The sequence below is a fragment of the Panicum virgatum genome, chromosome 5N, assembly GCF_016808335.1.
Source record: "Panicum virgatum strain AP13 chromosome 5N, P.virgatum_v5, whole genome shotgun sequence".
Taxonomy (NCBI): domain Eukaryota; kingdom Viridiplantae; phylum Streptophyta; class Magnoliopsida; order Poales; family Poaceae; genus Panicum; species Panicum virgatum.
In genome coordinates, this window is record NC_053149.1 from 69,730,160 (window position 1) to 69,750,113 (window position 19,954).

At 46.1% G+C, this 19,954-nt stretch overlaps 4 protein-coding genes across 4 annotated transcripts; 1 reads left to right on the forward strand and 3 right to left on the reverse strand.

Moving 5' to 3' along the window:
* The first annotated feature begins 3,932 nt into the window (after window positions 1-3,932).
* LOC120673243 lies at window positions 3,933-9,128 on the forward strand. Its single transcript, XM_039954001.1, has 13 exons — window positions 3,933-4,307; window positions 5,162-5,345; window positions 5,431-5,499; window positions 5,642-5,740; window positions 6,171-6,250; window positions 6,330-6,558; window positions 6,680-7,075; window positions 7,154-7,812; window positions 8,120-8,204; window positions 8,275-8,326; window positions 8,425-8,474; window positions 8,546-8,593; window positions 8,680-9,128. The coding sequence occupies exons 1-13, from the start codon at window positions 4,036-4,038 to the stop codon at window positions 8,854-8,856; spliced, it is 2,400 nt and encodes a 799-aa protein (XP_039809935.1). The 5' UTR covers window positions 3,933-4,035; the 3' UTR covers window positions 8,857-9,128.
* A 756-nt stretch (window positions 9,129-9,884) lies between these two features.
* On the reverse strand, window positions 9,885-10,485 carry LOC120672422 (rapid alkalinization factor-like). The gene has a single exon (XM_039952810.1). It carries the CDS (start codon window positions 10,398-10,400, stop codon window positions 10,080-10,082), a length of 321 nt encoding a protein of 106 aa, XP_039808744.1. The 5' UTR covers window positions 10,401-10,485; the 3' UTR covers window positions 9,885-10,079.
* A 1,932-nt stretch (window positions 10,486-12,417) lies between these two features.
* LOC120675494 (protein RALF-like 22) lies at window positions 12,418-13,297 on the reverse strand. The gene has a single exon (XM_039956698.1). It carries the CDS (start codon window positions 13,206-13,208, stop codon window positions 12,675-12,677), a length of 534 nt encoding a protein of 177 aa, XP_039812632.1. The 5' UTR covers window positions 13,209-13,297; the 3' UTR covers window positions 12,418-12,674.
* Window positions 13,298-16,744: 3,447 nt separating this feature from the next.
* On the reverse strand, window positions 16,745-18,985 carry LOC120675597 (heavy metal-associated isoprenylated plant protein 35-like). The gene is made up of 3 exons (XM_039956798.1): window positions 18,527-18,985; window positions 18,212-18,287; window positions 16,745-17,934 (listed from the first exon to the last, which is right to left on the reverse strand). Exons 1-3 carry the CDS (start codon window positions 18,551-18,553, stop codon window positions 17,057-17,059), a joined length of 981 nt encoding a protein of 326 aa, XP_039812732.1. The 5' UTR covers window positions 18,554-18,985; the 3' UTR covers window positions 16,745-17,056.
* Window positions 18,986-19,954: the final 969 nt, after the last annotated feature.

Consider the following 19,954-nt stretch of genomic DNA (forward strand, 5'->3'; position numbering starts at 1 on the left):
CTGGCACCCCCGGCGCAAGACAGTACAGTGCTCTCGCACACCCCTTTGCTGGACGTATGGCTCCGCGGCCGGAATCTTTAAACCCGTGCGTGACTGTGTTGCCTCTTGCATCAACCATCTGGGATGAGGAACACGCAGCATCATCACTAGTTGGGTCAAGACCGTCGGGTCAGGACACCGACAAGGGGACTATTGTAGGTCATGATAATCTTAAAACTTATATCACTGAATACTACAAAAATCTTTTTGGAGAGCCAGAGCAGAATGATTTTTCTCTAAATAAGGACACTACGGAGGACATTCCTCATGTGTCTCAAATAGAAAATGAATTTCTCTGTGATGAGTTTCTCTGAAAAGGAAATTAGAGAAGCGGTGTTCCAAATGGAACACAATAAGGCACCTGGTCCGGATGGATTCCCAGCGGATTTCTACCAATTTTTTTGGGAAACTATTAAGGCTGACTTGATTCAGCTGTTTGTAGAATTCCACAGGGGCGAGTTGCCTTTACACAGTTTGAACTTTGGTGTGATTACCCTATTAGCCAAAAAGGAGGATGCCACCAAAGTGCAACAATACAAGCCGATATGTCTTTTAAATATTAGTTTCAAGATTTTCACAAAAGTACTCACGAATAGATTATCCATTGTAGCTTAAAAAATAATAAGACCATCTCAAACAGCTTTCATTCCAGGACGGCACATCCTGGAGGGAGTGGTCATTCTACATGAAACAATTCATGAAATGCATAAGAAAAAGAAAAAATGGGGTTATCTTAAAACTTGATTTTGAAAAAGCATATGACAAGGTGAAATGGCCGTTTCTTCAACAAGTGTTGCGAATGAAAGGCTTTTCAACGAAATGGTGTGCTTGGATTAATCAAGTGATAACCAAAGGTTCGTTAGCCATAAAAGTAAATGATGATGTTGGGCACTACTTCCAAACGAGAAAATGAGTTAGGCAAGGAGATCCTCTTTCTCCCATACTCTTTAATATTGTTGTTGACATGCTGGCAATATTAATTGAGAGAGCCAAAGAAAACCAGCAGTTCAAGGGAGTAGTCCCGCATTTAATTGATGATGGTCTTTCTATTTTGCAATATGCTGATGACACAATTCTCTTTATGGAATATAATCTTGAACAGGCAAAAAACCTCAAGCTTTTACTATGTGCTTTTGAACAACTGTCTGGCCTCAAGATTAATTTTCATAAAAACAAATTATTCTGCTTTGGGGAGACCCAGGCTGTCCAAATGGAATATGAACAAATCTTTGGCTGCAGCCAAGGTATGTTTCCGTTTCGATACCTAGGAATACCCATGCATTACAGAAGACTTCAAAATTAAGATTGGAAGGGAGTTGATGAAAGATTCCAAAAAAAGTTAAGCAGATGGAAAGGGGAGTATTAACTCTGGGCTTAGCAGCTTACCGTTGTTTATGTTTTTGTTCTTTGAAGTTCCTCGTGAGGTTCTAAAAAAGCTAGATTTCTATAGATCTAGGTTTTTTAGCAAAGTAATGAACATAAAAAAATATAGGCTGACACGATGGAGTATCCTTTGCTGCTCAAAAGACCAAGGGGGTTTGGGAATCTTAAATCTAGATGCACAAAATAAATGTTTGCTAAGCAAATGGCTTTTTAAGCTAATAAATGAACAAGGAGTGTGGCAAACTCTGCTTAGGAGGAAATGCCTTCGGTTCAGATCTCTTACTCAGGTTGAACACTTGCCTGGAGATTCACATTTTTGGTCGGGTCTCATGAGTGTCAAATCTGAGTTCCTGAGATGGAGCAAATTTAAGCTGGGAAATGGGTCTCAGATCAGATTCTGGGAAGACTCCTGGCTTGATAATGAACCTCTTAAAAATCAATACCCGACCCTGTATAACATTGCCAGGAAAAAATCTGCGTTAGTCAGCCATGTTCTAAGCTCGACTCCACTAAATGTCTCTTTTCGTAGATCTCTAGTGGCTAACAACTTACTCTTGTGGCACCAACTGGTGGCTAGAGTAATGGATATTCAGCTACAAGATCAAAGTGACACTTTTGTGTGGTCTCTGCATCAGAATGGGTTTTTTTCAGTGCGATCTATGTATAGGGCAATAACAACCACTAATATAATACCTCATAATCATATTATTTGGAAACTTAAATTGCCTCTTAAGATTAAGATTTTTATGTGGTACTTGATTAAAGGGGTTACTCTCACTAAGGATAATTTAGCTAGACGGCGATGGAAAGGGAGTTTAAAATATTGTTACTGTAATCTTAATGAAACAATACAACATCTTTTTTCGATTGCCACAATGCTAAATTCTTATGGAGACCGGTAAGTGTTGTTTTTAATATACATATGCCGTTAAATGTGAATCATATGTTCACTTACTGGTTAAACGGGCTGAGAAAACAATGTAAATATCAGGCCTTAGTGGGAGCATGTGAAATTTTATGGGCCATCTGGCTGACTCGAAATGACATTACTTTTAACTGTGCGCGAGTTTCTTCGTCTCTGTAGGTGCTGTTCAGAGAAACTTATTGGATCCAGTTTTGGGCGCTGCTGCAAAAAGAAGAGGAAATGCCGCCGGTGTTAGAGGGGTGTCGCGCACTTGAGTGTTCTTACATGGAAATCTTCGTTCGAATGGATGGTCTTTCATTAATCGGATTGCTTATGTCTAAGCACTTTTTAGTCTCTTTTATTTCTGCTACTCTATTTTGTTTTGCTCGGACGCTTATTGCTGTGTGGATTGTGGTTTTAAACAGCTATATGTATCAATCGATACAGAAGCTGGAATATGTTTAATATATATTCCCAATTCTAAAATGTTGAGATTTCATACCGAGCCAAATAGGAGGCGCCAACTTTGTTCGTGCATGATTGCAGGAGCAGGATTGCAGGATCACCACGGTCAAGATGACAACATGCTCTGCAACAGGTATAGCAAAATAGATTGTCAGTCGATTTGACAGTTATTGACAGCTTTTCTATCAGAATCAGATGTCAATAGCACAACAGAGAAAACGATCCATTAATCTCTTCTGGACTAGTTATAGTAATATTTATTACCTTGTTTGATGTTGGAAGACCTCTCGATTGGATTCCTTGCACGGCAGAAAGAACTGAAAAAAAAACATACAGAGAAATCGAATGAGAACTGATCTGCTGCTTGAATGCACAGCACTTCAGACGAACGGAGGAGACGATCCAGTAGCAGGAGACGGGCACCGGCGTGTCGCTGTCGCTCTTGAAGCTCACGTGCTGGCGCAGGAGCGAGTATGCCGCCCACGCCGTGGTCGTCGGCGCGGAGGACGACGTACTTTACGAGGCTCACCACGGTGAGCGTCTAGAGGATGAGGCTGAGCACGCCCTGGAAGCCCGCCTCGCCGGCGTCCGGCAGGACCAGGGACGAGAGCACGTATCGTCTGCCACCTCGTGAACACCTATCGCTACGAATCCTAGCTTCTCCCACCGTGAACTTAAATTGTGTAGCGATAGATGTGGTTAGAAGTTTATTCTACTTCTTACTGTTTACGCATATAATTGCCAAATGTCATGCATATATTCAGATATGCAATATGTTATTATCGGATAGGATTGTTGAGCATTACCATGTAACAATTATATATTCTAGAGAATATTAGTAGTGATTGACTCTAGTTTATTCTAGGGAACATTATCAACAAATAAAAATTTGTGTGTTCATCTCCATGACACACACACCCTCGAGAAATAAAATGTTTCCTATTTTTATCGTTCCAGTTTTGTTTAACCACACTAAAAAATTCTCTCTTGTTTTTTTTAAGATTAAAAAATTATTTTTTGTGGGGCAAGAAAAAAAAAGACAATGGAAGAGAAGAAAATCTCGCGACTGTTTGTAATAACCGTAGCGCATTCCTCGAACCCCGAGCGATCGCCTTTTTTCTCCCTCGCCTTTCTTCAACCTCCCGACTCGTTCGCCTCTCCCCACCCCACCCCTGCTCCCACTCCCACATCCCACCGACACGCGGCGTGTCACACGCCTGCGCAAAACCCTAGCCCCAGGCCCGATGGCCGCCCCGCCGCAGCCGCAGGCGCCGCCGGCGGAGGAGGGGGCCGCACCGGCCGCTCCCCTGCCCGCCGCCCCGCCGGGGCCGCGGCCGTACGAGGTGGCGGTCGCGGCGGCCGAGCTCCGACCGGTGGACTGCAACCTCGCGGCGCTCTGCGACCACGTCCAGGCGGAGGGCTTCGGCTCCGGGGCCTTCTCCGATGTCGTCGTGGAGGCCATGGGCGCCACCTACCGGCTCCACCGCCTCATCCTCTCCCGGAGCGCCTACTTCAGGTGAGCTCTCGAATGCAGAGCCCTGACGCTCCTGCCGCCTTCGATTCCTTGGGAATTGAAGTTTCTGTTGCGATCTGATCGTCTGCAACTGCCTAGAGTACTTAATTGCATTTCTAAGTGACATTTTTGTCTGTTTGGTTGCGTGGTTGGGACGTCTGGATCCCTTTTCCTGTAAAATTTTCATGTGCTTTGATCCCTCTTGAAATGTTTAACATTAGAATCTGACCTTATCCATTATGCAAATATCATGTCCATTACACCCTTAAAATCTGTAAGACCTTCCTTTGTACTCTTCTGTGTGATAGGGCTGGCATGTCTTGTTGTTGAGCCTCGGTTCAATTGAACCTAGTTTTCTCCTTCTATGACTTCTAAATTCCATATTCCCATTTAAGGTGTCAATCATTATTGAAGTTATACACTGATCTGACAGAATGATTCCTAGCTAGTGTTTCCATGAGATTTCAAATGGGAGCATAGGCATCAACAAGTACTGTACTGTGGGCTGTGGTACATGAGAAAAGAAATCATAGTTTCCTCCCTTTAGGGATCCTATCAGATTTGTGCACACATATTTCCCTGATCACTTTTAGGAGAAAATTTAGAGATCTAGTCCTTCTCCTATATGATACAATTAAACTAGATGTTAGCCATATTGTCATGGTCTCTGCGCTTCGGCTTGGTGCTACATTTATCTCTATATGATTATATAAGTTCAAAAGGAATCTTGCTCGATCCATTCCTACACTTTATCCATTTTGCCTTTTTCTTATATTATTTCCGACTAGCACATATAATGTTATTGTCATTAAAAATGAGTAAAATACTAACAACTTCTTTATAAAAACGACCAAAAGGAATATGCTACATGGTCCTTGGAGAGAGGCTGGAGCACCTACCGTGGTCTTGCACATTGATGATGCAAATGTTGATTCAGAGGCAATTGCAATCGCTCTGGCATATCTTTATGGGCAACCTCCCAAGCTTAATGATAACAATGCATTTCGGGTGCTCGCAGCTGCATCATTTCTGGATCTTCAGGTCGACTTTCAGTTATTTATTTGGTAATTTTCCTCTGTGCCTTATTCTGCTATGTTATTTTGACTCATGATATTGTCAATTGCAGGACTTATGTACAATATGTACAGATTTTATTATTTCTGAGCTTTGGACATCAAACTTTTTACAATATCAGGTAAGGTCATTACTGTTATAGCTTTTCCTTGGATCTGTATGCATTGATAAATTGATGAGATCAAGTTTATTTTAAATTAAAATATTTGCCTTATTCTCCTTGATCATCCGCCCTGGTCTTAACTTTTTGTTATTGACAATAGTTGTTTGCTGAAAGTCAAGATTATGGTAGTCATGGAGAACGTGTCAGAAATGCCTGCTGGGGTTATCTTTGTCAAAGTGCCACACTGGAACTACGAGAGGTACTTATCATTTGTAGGACCTTTGCTGTTGAAATGCTATGGAAACTTTTCAAGATATTGTTATTGACTTCTTCTAGATCTTTTTTTTTGTTTTGGTATTTAAAGACCATATCCATGCCTTAAAGTCCAGCAATGTCTTGCTTTGCATTACATGAATTATCTGAGTACTTGTTTTGGTATTTATATCAAGTAGCATGTATTCTATTCTGTAGTGAATGGGGATTGTATAGGACATTTGGTGTACAAAAAATGCTGAGAAAACTATTCTATTTTGCGCTATCTGAGTTTAGTTTTTTTTTCTTTCATCAACATGAGTGCTTGCATTTTTGGGTAGTCTTGGCTGGGATTTGTTATTCAATTTACGTTCTATATTAATTGCCAACATGCTGGGGCTTTTTGTTACAATATTATTTTATTTTGGTCTTGAAAGGTGCTACCAAAGCTTTCTTCACAAACTTTGCATGCTCTCCTTACGTCTGACGAATTGTGGGTCCCTAATGAAGAGAAACGGTATGTTTTGCGTTTATCTGTCTGCTCAATGATATTACAAGCCCCCTTTTGTGATGACAACTTATCTTGGTACTTGAAGGTTTGAGCTAGCATTGTTTACTCTACTTGCAAAGGTTACTGTGTGCGAGTTACAAGTTAGTGGAAATGAAGCAAGCTCACCGAATGCTGATCGATCCATGAGGAAGGGGAAGTCTCCAATGAATGAACCTGGCGAGGAACAGCTAATTGAGTCTGAATTGCAGAACTTGAAGTTGCATGATAACTTGGGGACTGAAATTGCCCATAACATTATTGCTATTTCAGATATGGTAATCCCCTGGAATATCATATCATAATGATGCTCAAAATTTCTGCCTTTTGTTCAATATGCTATATTTAACATCAAGCATGAAAACTGCACTAAGACTCTGCTGTTGTTCTGAAATTTAGAATGGTCAAGCTTCCAAGAGGATGGAGAATGATTGTTCTACTGGAGGACCATCTGGAGAAAGCACTTCATATCAGTTTAATGAAAACATCTGGCTTTCTAGTGAGCAAACTAAGAATTATTTCTCAAGAACTTCCAGTAATGGGGTTGTTCCTACTGAGTGGGGTAGGCCTAATGCACCACTTTGGGGTGGTAGGGTTGTTGGGCGGCGGCAAGTTAGATGCATTAGGGGGGCCTCTTGTCTATCTACTGATGAATATAATGCTTTTATGAATATCTTTGAAAGGGGTTCTCTTCTCTACTGCAACATGTCATTTGATGCGCTGTTAAGCGTTCGAAAGCAACTTGAAGAATTTGGATTCCCTTGCAAAGCTGTCAATGATGGTCTTTGGCTACAGGTATGTACTCTAATCTCTGCCTTGTAGTACATTGTTCTTTTATGACCTTTTAAAAACTTTGATGCTTTATTACTGCAGATGCTTCTGTGTCACAGAGTGCAAGCGATAGTTGCCGATACTTGCAGAAATTGTTGCCTAACTAGTAATTCTTGTGCCTGCAAGCAAGCATATGTGAGCTCGCATACACACTACAGGCAGGAGCATGACCGGAGCAGTGCTTCTGGCACAGTAGGTAATATCTATCTTGCAGATGCCCAGGGTGATGGGAATGGTGTGCTTGGGCCTGTCCGTATTAATGTAAGAGGAGCAGTCGATGGACTTGCTGGTATTGGAAGAGGGAACTCAAATGTGCCTGGTGCAGCTTGGGCTCCTACACGTTATGTCTTCTCCCGTGTCCCTTATGGGCTTGGTTCAAGAAATGGTCAGCAATTTGCCAATGATGAATCAGAACCTAGAATTGACCGCAATGGAGATATTTCAGCAGATGGCCTGACTGCATTGGTTAATCTTAGCCAAGAAAACAATGCTGCCCATCAGCAGGCTGAAAGTATGTTTGAGACTGGCATGCAGACGAGACATCGCAGTGTTGCATCTGTTTCCACTCCAGGTGGTTCTTCGGTCCAGATGCAGGAGTCAAAGGAGCATGAACTTGGGTCTGATTGGGAAATTGCAGAGGACTCAACTATATCATTAGACATGAAAACACCACTTAGCCATTTTCCTCCTTTCCGCTTTGGGTAAGATTACTTAGTTTTGTGTAGACTACTCCAGGAAAAACTTTCCGTTTCCTGAATGTCAAGTAATATCTCCCAAACTGTTTGAAAGTTTATTTCTTGAGTACCAGTTGGGTTGTTGCCTTGTTGATAAATATGCCATGGCAAGAATAAGAAAAATAAAAATAAAATATTGCATAAAAAACAATAAGGCTAGCCCGCCAATGTTCTGGTATTTATACTTTATCATCGTAGGCGGTAATGACCTAGAATTGGATGTGCACATTGATTCCTTTCTGGCATGACTTGACCAGCTTATTGCTGCTCACAGGGTTGAGTTTGAGGATGTGCACAGGCTTGCTGATGGTCAGGTGAAACATTCGTCTGAAGTATTTTATGCAGGCTCTTTGTGGAAGGTTAGCATTGTTGTCTTAAATTTATCCATCCTTCTATAATGGCCCAGCTAAGTGGTATACTCATTTGCAGGTGAGTGTTCAGGCATTCAATGATGAGGATCCTCATGGGCGACGCACCCTTGGTATTCTTTATATTGCCATCTTCTCACATTCTTAGCTCTTGCCTCTGATGACTGTCCAAATATAGTAATGTCTTGCACCACTTTAACTGGCAATGCAGGACTTTTTCTCCACCGACGCAAGGCTGAGTTTTTAGACCCCTTGAGGAAGGTGAGTAATTTACTGAATTCACTTGTCAGTGGATATTATGGTTCACTTAACTGATCAACTGTATTCCTTAGGCTCACATGTACGTTGACCCTCGGGAAAAAGTTACTGCTCGGTATCAGGTACTATCCTCTTTTCATCTATTCATCATTTGCTGCCGAGGTACTGTGGATATGGCCTAATTTGCCAATTTGTTTGTTGCTCGTAGCTCATCTGTCCATCAAAGAGAGAGGTTATGATATTCGGAAGCCTTAAACAGGCTGGGACGCTGCTACCAAAAGCCCCAAAGGGCTGGGGCTGGCGCACTGCTATACTGTTTGATGAGCTTGCGGATCTTCTCCAGGGTGGCGCCCTGCGAATCGCTGCAGTAGTCCAGCTCGTTTAAAACAACTTGCAAGGTTGGTGATATCACAGCAGTGTATGTAGTTGACACCTACAAAATAACTCTCCTCATCTATATCTCGTTCAAATGCCGAACTGCTTAATCATGTGCTCTGTGCTCATGCCCTCGAAGTGTGTAATAAGGGTTGTATAGTCGCTCGTGTTTGATGTATAGGTGAACCTTTAAGGTCTGGACTCAAATTGGGTCCATGTGGACTTGTAGCAGCTGTTGAGTTTTTCAAATGAAAAATCATTGTCATGACACAGTCCATTATATGGATGTTATCTTGACCATTGCAGTAATTTTATGAAGTTTAGTCAGTAGCACGAGTTCACGGGCAAAAAGAAAACCTAGAACAATTGAACGAGGGACGTCCTCTTCGCAAAATCTTCCATATAACATCTGGTATTGAGGTGAAACCTTTTTGTTCCTTCGTCGTTACTGCACATGTCTGTTTATCAGAGCTACTGCAAATGTCTGTTGCGGGCATAATCCTATAAAAAAGTAAAGAAAAATTCATATTATATTTTTTGAGTAGATGTGATGCCTGCTACCACGTGGGGAAAGAAGGCATTGGTAAAGTGGCAAATTAGATTGATTGGCATAATCATGGGAGTAAATTGAACAAAATTAATTTAGGGACCTATCGTAGTTGATTTTAAAAATACTCATATATATTTTATATTGAGAGCTTTCTAAAATATCTCATGCACCATGAGATGCTATGCACCACCAAGTAATCATGGAATTCCTGTAAAATTGCCACTTCTTATGCACCTAAAAATGACGAATGTCTTTTCAGTATTTCAAAACCGTACTCAAAAGTCAAACCTGCCTTTTCGTTTAGAAAAAACTTCCTGATGAATTCCTAGACGTTTGCAATCTAAATGGCGAAGAGCCGCTGTTGGCTATCAAAAAATTCAAACGAAGAACCAGTAGCTCGTAGTGAGAGGAATGTATCGCTCAAAACAAGAAAGACCAAGGTGGGAGTCGTGACTCATGAGCCGTGCACGAAGAATCAAGTATCCATCTAATGCCAATTACAAAGTAAATAACTATGTAGCAATAATCTTGTTCCGTGTCAACTATGGAACACAAGAGCACCAACGAACACCAAAAATCGAAAGCGAAAACAAAAGTACAAGGTGCAAGAACTGAACGAAGTACATGGAGCTTGCATTCATCAGACCGTGGCGCCATGGACCCAGGTCGACCCGGGCCGATCGCTAGCCCCTGCACTGGGTGATGGCGGAGCAGCCGCGGGAGTAGGGGTTGGCGGCGCCGCTCGGCCGGCAGTTGTAGTAGGACGCGCCGCGGTACGAGCACGGCACGTTGCCGGCGCTCATCGCGGCGTAGCCGATGTAGCCGTTCCCGCCCAGCTCCCTCCTCGCCACCGCACCGTCGTCCACGCACTCACCCACTGTGCCCGTACCGGAGGCCATGCCGCCGCCGTGGGCGGCGGCGGCGCTCCGCTGCGGGGTGGCCGCCACGATGAGGAGCACGACAGCGACAACGACCGCGAGCGCCGCGCCGCTCCGTAGCGGCATCGTGCGCTCCCGACCGGCTGCCGTCTGCCGGGTGTTGCACTCTCGCTGCTGCAGTAGAAATGTAGAATGCTCCCGTGCAGTCCTGCTTGTGTCCCGGCCGGGGTGCCGGTGGAAGCGTAGGAGCTGAAAGATCCGAGGACGAGTTGGTTTAAAATATTTGGAGTTTGAGAGGGGCATGTGGAAATTCGCAAACACTTAAACCCTTTTTATAAGCAAAGTAGCTCTAGATCTGATGAGGGTATGGACTAGCTAGTAGCTACCATACAAGTGTCAAGCATAAACAAAAACTGGGTGTATATATATATATATATATATATATATATATATATATATATATATATATATATATATATATATATATATATGATTCAAATTTAGGTGTTAGAATTGGGATCCTGATAAGTAAAAGACGTTCTTGCCTGATAGGATCGAATTGTATGGTTCTACCAGATTTTTAAGAACTCCATATGTTTTATATTAAATCTGAAGTTTTTAAAAGAATTTTCATATCTTACTTTTTTTAGAACTTATATTTAACTTAATTACTTTTGGAAAGTTGAGCGTATCTGCTCAATCCAAATTGACATGTAGGAGTAAGATTTTTTTTGGTCCGGATTGAAATCATACATCTCGAGGGAGCTTATGAGATGAGGTCAACCTCAATAGTCGTGTTACATGAGTGTCATGAGTATTAAATTTGCTGACATGACAGGAAAGATAGAAGAGGGAGCGTCATGTCTCCTCCAAGTCGGTTACCTAGTTCACGGTCTTAATAAATGTACGATGACACTCCCCACTTAAAGTTGGCTGAGGATCATGGTGAGTTAAGATTCATAGGAAACAAAAAAAAAAGCATCTAAGAACTAAGATGTATTCGTGACATGACAAGATCAGTGCACTTTTTTGTCTATACACAAGCAATAATAACGCTGCACGAGATTCATGCAAATGTGTCGGTGGTAACATGATATGCCAGATAAAAAAATTACTACATTGTTAGCCAGAATCCTTTGAAGTTCCATCCACCTCGCGGCATCGTGTTGACTTATTTGGCCGGGCCTCTTGGGAAGAAGCTTATAGGCTTATTATAGTTGACTTGGTAGCTGCAATCGTGCTTAGCTGCCCCGCGTTTAGCGGAATCCTTGGTACTTAACCAAGTGGTATCTCGCCATAGCTACCTGTTCCAAGCTTTCAGTTCCATATTCCCTTCCATTCACGCGCATCTGCAGCCAACAGCCCAACACAAACGTTTGCGAGGCCGAGCCCAGTAGCGCTGTCATTCCGGCCCACATCTTTTGCGTTAGCGTTGAAAGACATGGCCCAGTAGGACATTCTGTCATAGCCCAACCATTTGGACAACCCAAAAGCGCGCGGGGTTACAACAACGTGATGATAATGGACTTGGGCCCTTTTGCCGCAGAGGTGTTGGTGGGTTTCTTTCAGATTGTGGGTTTAAGCCCACTGGCCCACACCACGGGTGCTTCTGCAATCCCTATCCTGCTGCTGCATGGACCTGCAGCCAGCAGCTCGATCGAGCAAAGCTTTCGGCCAAGACGAACGCGGAACGCTCCAGGGGTCACAGCAAGCACTGTTCTTTTCCAGGGGTCACAACAAGCACTGGGCTCCAGCCCAGACCCCAAATTTACCCTCCAAAGCACACTACTGCTGTAGCGGCTACTATTTCTCAATCTGTTCCCCATTCTCTGATGTCTGGGCTGCGAAAAGTGCGCCCACGCAAAGAGTGTCGGTGCACGAACTGATCAGATTCCACGTGAAAGGAATCGCGCCTGTATGTAACACTAACAGGACAAGACCAGGACCACAACCACTTGTGTGTTGATCAGATTCCATCTGATCGACGAGCTAAGCAGAGACGAGGCTTGATGTCCCTTTTTCTTCCACATCTTGTGCTAGTACGTATCCCTGAATTGCTGTTACTAGTCGCCGTTTGCAAGCAGCCAGGAGGGATCAGGTTCGCCACCCCAATTAAGATGAAAGATTACAAGTAAGCATTGTATGCACGAACAGAACGAATCATTAGGACCTCTTGATGCGTACATGTCGCCTATTAATAATGCCAATTACAAAATATGGGGCAACAAGAAGCTTGCTCCCTGCCAAATCATCGATCCATCCCCCAAAACCCAGCTATAGAACAAGAAACGGAGAAGAGAAGAGCAAAGGGGTTTCGCCTTACAGACAAGCTGCTGCTGCTGCAAGAACGGAGACGACGAGACCATGCCGCCCGCCATGGCCCGGCCGCCGGATCGCTGGCTAGCCTCTGCAGCGGGTGATCTGGGAGCAGCCGCGGGAGTAGGGGTTGGCCGGCCCGCCCGGCCGGCAGTTGTAATAGGACGCGCCACGGTACGAGCACGGCACCTGCCCCCGGCTCATCGCCTCGTAGCTGATGTACCGGCTGCCCCAGAGCTCCCTCCTGGCCGCGCCGCCGCCGCCCGCGCACTCCACCACCGTGCCCGCAGCGCACGCCCTGTCGGCGGCCGCCGCCCAGCCTTCCGGATCCGCCGCCGTCTGTCCGGCTGCTCGCGGCGCGACCACGGACACGGCCAGCAGAAGCACCGCGGCGACGGCGAGCGCGGCGCGGCGCGGCAGCGGCATTGCTCGTACGCGCTCTCGCGGCGCGGTGGGGGGTATTGTTTTTTTCGCAGCGGGACCTCGCCAAACGGCTAATGAATGTGCAGCTAGCGGCCGGCGAGCGATCATGGACGAGGACGATCCCGATCCATGGCGACATGGCACGCCCGCCGCGCGGGCATTAATATTATACGGGCGCCATGCCCGCGGGCACATGACGCCGCCTGCTTCTGGCACGTCGGGGGCCGGGAGCACGTGCCGGCGCCCCCGTTCTTGCTTGGATGTATGCTCCGGTCCAGCCCTAGTTTCTGCGTGTCTCGTCGTCAGCTCATCAGATCTGCGAGCTGCTGGACGCAGCGGCGTTTCAGACTCGGCTTTCCTTTGCTCCCCCTGACATCTGCATATGCAGCTGCCTGGCTAGATTCGGTTATTCAAATGGGGCATGCCCGGCTGGCCGTTGCCCATCTCAGCTTAAAATCTTGCATTGCACTGGCAGGTAGCAACAGCTCATGTTCATCGATGCAGATAAGAAAAAGTCAAAGATCCCTTGTTTTGATATTCTAAGACATGCATAATGCATCAGTTTTGGGCCGTGAGCCCGTGACTGTATATAAGAAGCCCATAGTGTTAAACCCATCAGAGGCTCAAACAACAGTTTGTATAGAAAAAGCACAGAGTGTCGACCAACTTGTTTTTTACAGCCCAGCATTCGAACAAAAACTGCACCATTTTGGGCCGGCTCCTTACCTCTGTGCCACGAGGCGCGCGGCCCACATGATATGTTCCCAAATTAGCGGTTTTTTATTTTTTTATTTTTTATTTTTGTTTTTTACAAAAATATATTTTCGATTTAGAAATTTACATGAATATACCCCGGCCGCCAGCTGCCGGGCGGCCGGGACCTCGCCGCCCGGCAGCGGGGCGGCAGGGGCTTTTGTGCAAAAACTTTTGCTCAAATAATTACGCGCAGGTCCCTGGGGGCTGGCCGCCCGGCAGCTGGGCGGCCGGCCCTGGCCGCCCGCCTGCTGGGCGACCGGCTCTCCCACCCTTATATAAGGGTTGGCTGGTCCCCCGCCCCTCATTTACATCACTAAAGTTCCAGAAACCAAAAAAAAAGAGGGAGGGAGGGAGCGAGGCGAAGCTTTGCCGGATTTTCGAGCCGGCGACCGCAGGTAATCAAAATTCTTCTACGCTTTACAAATAGATTATGTTGTAATTATTTTTGTTGAAACAGTAGATTAGCAATCTATTTAATTATTGTTAGGAGTGATTAGTAGTACATTTAGGTACAGTTACTTGTAATGATTAGCGTTGATACAGTACATTTAGTGTTAGATTAAGTATTAGAAAGTACTAGAAAATTGTTAGAGAAGTGTTAGAAAGTCTTAAAAATTGGAAGATAATATTAAATTTTTTTAGAAAATTATAGAAAATTTTAGAAAATGTTAGAAATTTTTTTAGAAAATGTTAGAAAATAGTTTAGCAATCAGTTTAATTATTATTAGGAGTGATTAGTGGTACATTTAGGTGTAATTACTGATAATGATTAGCGTTGATATAGTATATTAGCAATCTGATTGCTCACTTGTGATTGCCAGGGCTCAACACCATGTCATCCTCAGGATCCACCTACATTTCATGGAATAAGGTGACGGAAACAGTTCCCCAAGGAGTCCAGGTGCCTATGTGTTTTTGCGGATCCTTGTGCAAACTAATGAAATCAAGGGTTTTGAGGGACGACTTTGGCAAGAGATTCTTCATGTGCGAGAATTACGAGTACGACCCGTCCAAACATTACGGCAAAGACCGAGCAAAGGTACTACAAAACACTATCAGAGTTTGTCACTTTCAGATCTAGTAATGACTTCTAACATGATTTGGGGGAAAGACTCCACCGCCTCTATGTGATTTCATGCCGTGGTTAGACACCGAGCAATCTCAGCAGGATAAGGACCACGTGGAGCGTCAAGCAAGGTGGGCTGCATAAAGGTGGCAACGAATGTTGCATGAAGAACAGATGAAGGAGAAGCGCAAGAAAAGCCAGGAAGAGATTCAGAAGAGGATTGCAGAAGTGGAACGTCAGAAGACAGAGGAACGTGAAGTTGATAGGGAGAGGAAGCGAGAGAGGGCCCTCCGTGCTAAGAAAGCAGGGTCTGAAGCTATTAGGAAGGGAAAATATCCCCGGTGCACTCAGTAAAGCACCACCATGTAATCCCGGCATTTTACATTTCCTAAGACATGTTAGGTTTACTCACAACACGAGGTTATCATGTTGCACATGCCATGCTTTTCATTGTTCAAGTATCTAGTAGTACGAACGCCTTATGCATCTGCTTTGTAATCGTAGCATTGTTTACAAAACTTTATTGCAAACCGAAAATTTATGATTCCTAATTAACCTTCTATTTTCAGTACACTATATTCAGTGAGCAATATAATTGAACCCTTATATAAGGGTGGGAGAGCCGGGCGTCCAGGGCCGGCCGGCCGCCCCGCTGCCGGGCGACCGGCCCCCAGGGACCTACGTGCAATTATTTGAGCAAAAGTTTTTGCACAAAGCCCCTGTCGCCCCGCTGCCGGGCGGCCAGGTCCCGGCCGCCCGGCAGCTGGGCGGCCGGGGTATATTCCTGTAAATTTTCAAATCGAAAATATATTTTTGTAAAAAATGAAAATAAAAAATAAAAAAAATAAAAAAACCGCCCCAAATTATGCCGTTGACTCGTGCTTCTTTCCTGAGAGGGAAAAAATAATATTTGGCCCTGTACTTCTCAGACAGGGATCAGCTGACCTCTCCAATCGAGAGCAGCTATCTCTTGGGCACCATGTTAACATTTTTTCGCCCGAGGAACTACAAGCTTAAACTAGCAGTCCCTGCTTCCTAAATGGCAGACTGTGACGGCAATTTTCATGCCAGCTTTGCTTTGGGTTAAAGAAACAGTTTTGTTAACGTACTAGCCCCTTTTGCTTTCATGGGGATCGTGAAGAAAAGCGCACAACCATCGGTATCAGTTAACTAAACTAACCGCATTTTGGAATCCATAATTGGTGCCCCTCCGGAACCCAAAGCAGAGGCGTGTCGACCCCAAACGCCACTGCTGCTCTCTAGAATCCTAGCAATTAGCTGTCGAGAATATTCAGAGATCACAGGTCCCTGTGGCCCTGTCTGATACTACCCTGTACATGCTGCCCCTAATTACCCTATGCCCGTTCTCTGTTTCTTCCTCCGCTTTGCTTTGGTTTCAGCCGCCATCTAGACCCCACCCACCAGCATCAGGGTCATGAACTTTCTTGCAATCTTGCCTACTCCATCTGCATCATGATGCCTGCGTGTGCACTCTGCATTGTACTTGGGCAAGCTTATCCGGATTCACAGTTTGTCTGCCGCTCTTGTCTTCCATTCTGGATGAGTCTCTCTGTTCAGGTCGGATCAGAGTCAATGCATCATGCCCGAGGCTCAACTCTTTTTTTTTAAAAAAAAACGAGAGGCTCAACTCTTTGAAAAAAAAACAGTAGGAGCAGTAGCAAGTTTCAAAAGAAAGGATACCCGCAAAAAAAGGTTTCAAAAGAAAGGAGAAGGAACAATGAAAAAGTTAAAGACTGTTCACTAAGTTCTTTCGAGGAATTCGAAGAAACTTTATGTTGGAGTTAGCTATCCTTTCCCAACAGGATTCTGGACAGGATCATACTACTACTGAAATATATTCACTTAATTAACCTGCTGATTGATTGTCATCACAATGTCAGGTGCAAGATTAACAGGGTAACAACGATACATGATAGCTCGTGTCTTTGCTCATATTTCTTCTGTACAAAGTTCTCAACTGGATTCGAAGAGATTGGATTGGATACCTCCAGTTTAACCAAGTCAAATGTTACAAAATTGCTTTGATGGATGAACACTCGTGCGCCAAGCATTCAACCTCAGCTCATCTTATTGTAGCGTAGCGCCATGAAGCCCGAGCAGTGCTAATACATACTGGTTACGTGTACTCATTCTAACCTCTAGTAACATATAGCCGTGCTCGATCACGGGACGGCGAGCTACTAGCTTCCTTCCTCTCCCTTCACATGACGCTGCAAGAATTGGCGTTCTCGTCGTTGAACATGTCGCCGTAGCCGTCACGCGGCGGCGAGAAAGCGCTCCTCTGCGGCGGCGCGCTGTAGTAGTAGTCCTCCGACGGAGCGGACTGGTACTGGTAGCGATACGGCGACGGCTGAGGAGCGTTGTAGTAGTAGGGCTCGTACGGCGAGGGCCGGCCGTAGTAGGACGGCGTGTACTGCTCGTCGATGTAGCCCTGCGACGGCCCCGGCCTCGCCGTCGGTGCCGGCGCCGGCGCCGGCGCGGGGGCGTAGTAGGACGCGCTCATGCTCGGCCGCGCCTGGTTGTAGCTCATGACCAAATGCTGCGGCGGCGGCATGTGGTTCCCGTAGCTGCCGCCGACGCCTCGGTCGTACTCCACCGTCACCCGGGCGTCGACCGGCTGCTTCTCCAGCTCCGGAGGCTGCTGCATCGCCTTCCCCTTTGGTTCCTTGGGTTGCGGCGGCGGCGGCGTCTCTGCTGCCGCCGCGTCCTCGCCGCTGGCATTCGCATTGGCACCGGAGGTTTCCTTGCTCTCCTGTTTTGGGGTCTCGCCGGCGGTGCTCTGCTTAGGCTCCGGTGGGGGTTGGTGGTTGCTCGGCTCTGCCGTGGCGGCGTCGGCCTTGTCGGCGCCCGGCTTCTCGGCGGCTTCGTTGGGTTTGCTCTGCTCGTCGGCTTGGCTCTTGGGCTCTTGGCTCTGGCTGTCAGCAGGTGGTGGCTGCTGCTGCATCGGCTGCTCCGGCCACAGGCTGGCCTGCTTGCCGGACTTGCGCAGCTTGGCAACGAGGGCGTAGGGATCGAGCTTCGTCGAGGCCGTCACCATGACCTTGTTGCTCCGGGCATCGATCTCGCATCGGTACACGCCTTCATCAAGATCAAAAGAACACAATTTTAGTCTGGTTGCTGTGTCCAGTGTTCACTTTACTGTCATGGATTCTGGATGTTCATGCAGATAAACAAGGTTGGTTGCTTGCAAACAAAGCTACCTCCTATCAGTTATTCAGTGTGAAATACTAATTCAATTCAAGACCCAAAAGCTTTTGCGACATGCGGAATTCTCTGGGAGGCGGCTAAAAATGTGCAACTACATGGTAAGAGATTGTTGCACTACACTCCAATTCTGAGAGCAGACAGAACTTACCATTAACGTTTTGGAGCACTTTCTTCACCTTCTTCTTGCATCCCTCACAGTGGATGGACACCCTCAACACCAGGACCTGAAACAGGACACACGAACCAACAGAGCATGATCAAGCTGAGATGATCTATTGAAAGAACAGACCATGAACCACTAGCCCTAAAGAACATCATCACGACAAAGAAAAAAAAAGAAATCAGTGACTCCAACAGGGATCCTCTGAACGAGAATCAGACCGGTGACCGGAAGAATTGCTCTGAAAAGTCAAAACATTTACTGAAAATTCAGGCCCAGAGAAAGAGAGAATAATTCAGGTACCTGGCACTCTATAGGCTCTGAGGCCATGAGAGCGAGGCGAAGGTGCTCTCCGGAGGACGAGAGGAGGGGAAAGTGTGGGTGGAGTCGTGAACTGTGGGGGAGGGCTGAGGGAGATTTTATATATACTCCCCACTAGTTTATCAGGTGAAAGGAATCGAAACAGCCTCCATACAGAAGCCTAGTGGGTGGGGTTTTCGTTGCCCGGTGATTTTTTTTTAATCGGTTCGTGACTAGGGGAGGCGGCTTTACAAATTGGACACAGCCTTTGAGGCTTGGAGAGGAGGTAAAGATGGCTGTCAAAGTGAAACCAAACGTATGGAGCCATGGAGGTGGTGATGGTTAGGTACTAGTAGTGCTCTTCTTCCTTTGTTTCTCTTTGCTTCTTCTTCCTTCCTTTCATTCAGAGCTCATCATGAGCTGTACAGTAGAGCTGAGATCTTGATGATGGCAACTAAAGCTGCTTTTTGTTTGGAGAATTACACTTGGGCATCTCTTCTTTTGCTGGTCGCTGTGCTACCTACTGTAATAGAGCTAGATTTTTTCCTCCTCCTTCATTCCATGACTGATTGAGAAACATCTCCATATACGATTCTTGCATCAAAAGCGGGCAAACCATCGTGCCACGTCACCCGTTAACCCGTTAACCGTCGGATGGATCGATCATGCAATCTGGTCCGTCTAATGTGGTTTGGTGCGGATCTCTCACCCGCTTTGTCTTCGATCCGAACTATCGCGAATCCTCGCCAACCCGATCGCAGCCACTCCCGCACCTCTCTAATCCTCCCAGCGCGCACTGCCCCAGTGCAGGCGGGGCGCCCCCCTGGCCCTCCCGCCTCCCTCTCGCCGTCCTCGCCGCCGTTGCGCAGCCATGCTACTGTCACGGCCGTGCTGCGCCGCTGCAGTTGAGGAAGGAAGCTCGTGTGGCCAGCGGACTAGGGCCCGCCTCCCACTGAGCCGTGGCCGGGGACAGCGCGGGCCCGGTGCAGCTCAACGACCGGACAGCCGCCGCCATCGTGGCCTTCCCCGGCCGGATTGACGACATCACAGCCTGCTCGCCACCAAGCGGCACGGCTCCAGGCCACCATTGCTCGCGGATGCGGGGCTACGGGCCCTCTCCGCCCTCGATTCGCCTCTCCACGGGAGCATGCTATCCCGGCCTAAGCCCAGCTTTGCCCCTCGCTGCCAGTGCGGCCGCCAGCTGCCTGAAATTGGCTCTGCCGAGCCCGTTCCCCTACTCGGTTGTAAGGGAGAAGAGAGGGAAGGAAGAAAAATGATTAGGGAAGTTCTTCAGGGTTCCCAATGCAAAGATCTAGAGTCAGATAAATAGTGCTGCATAGTGCTAATGTGCTGCGGGTTAATTCCTTAGATGTTTAGGGTTCCAGGTGCAAAGTCTTTGTCTTAAGTGGTGATTTTTTTTTAAATTCTCTA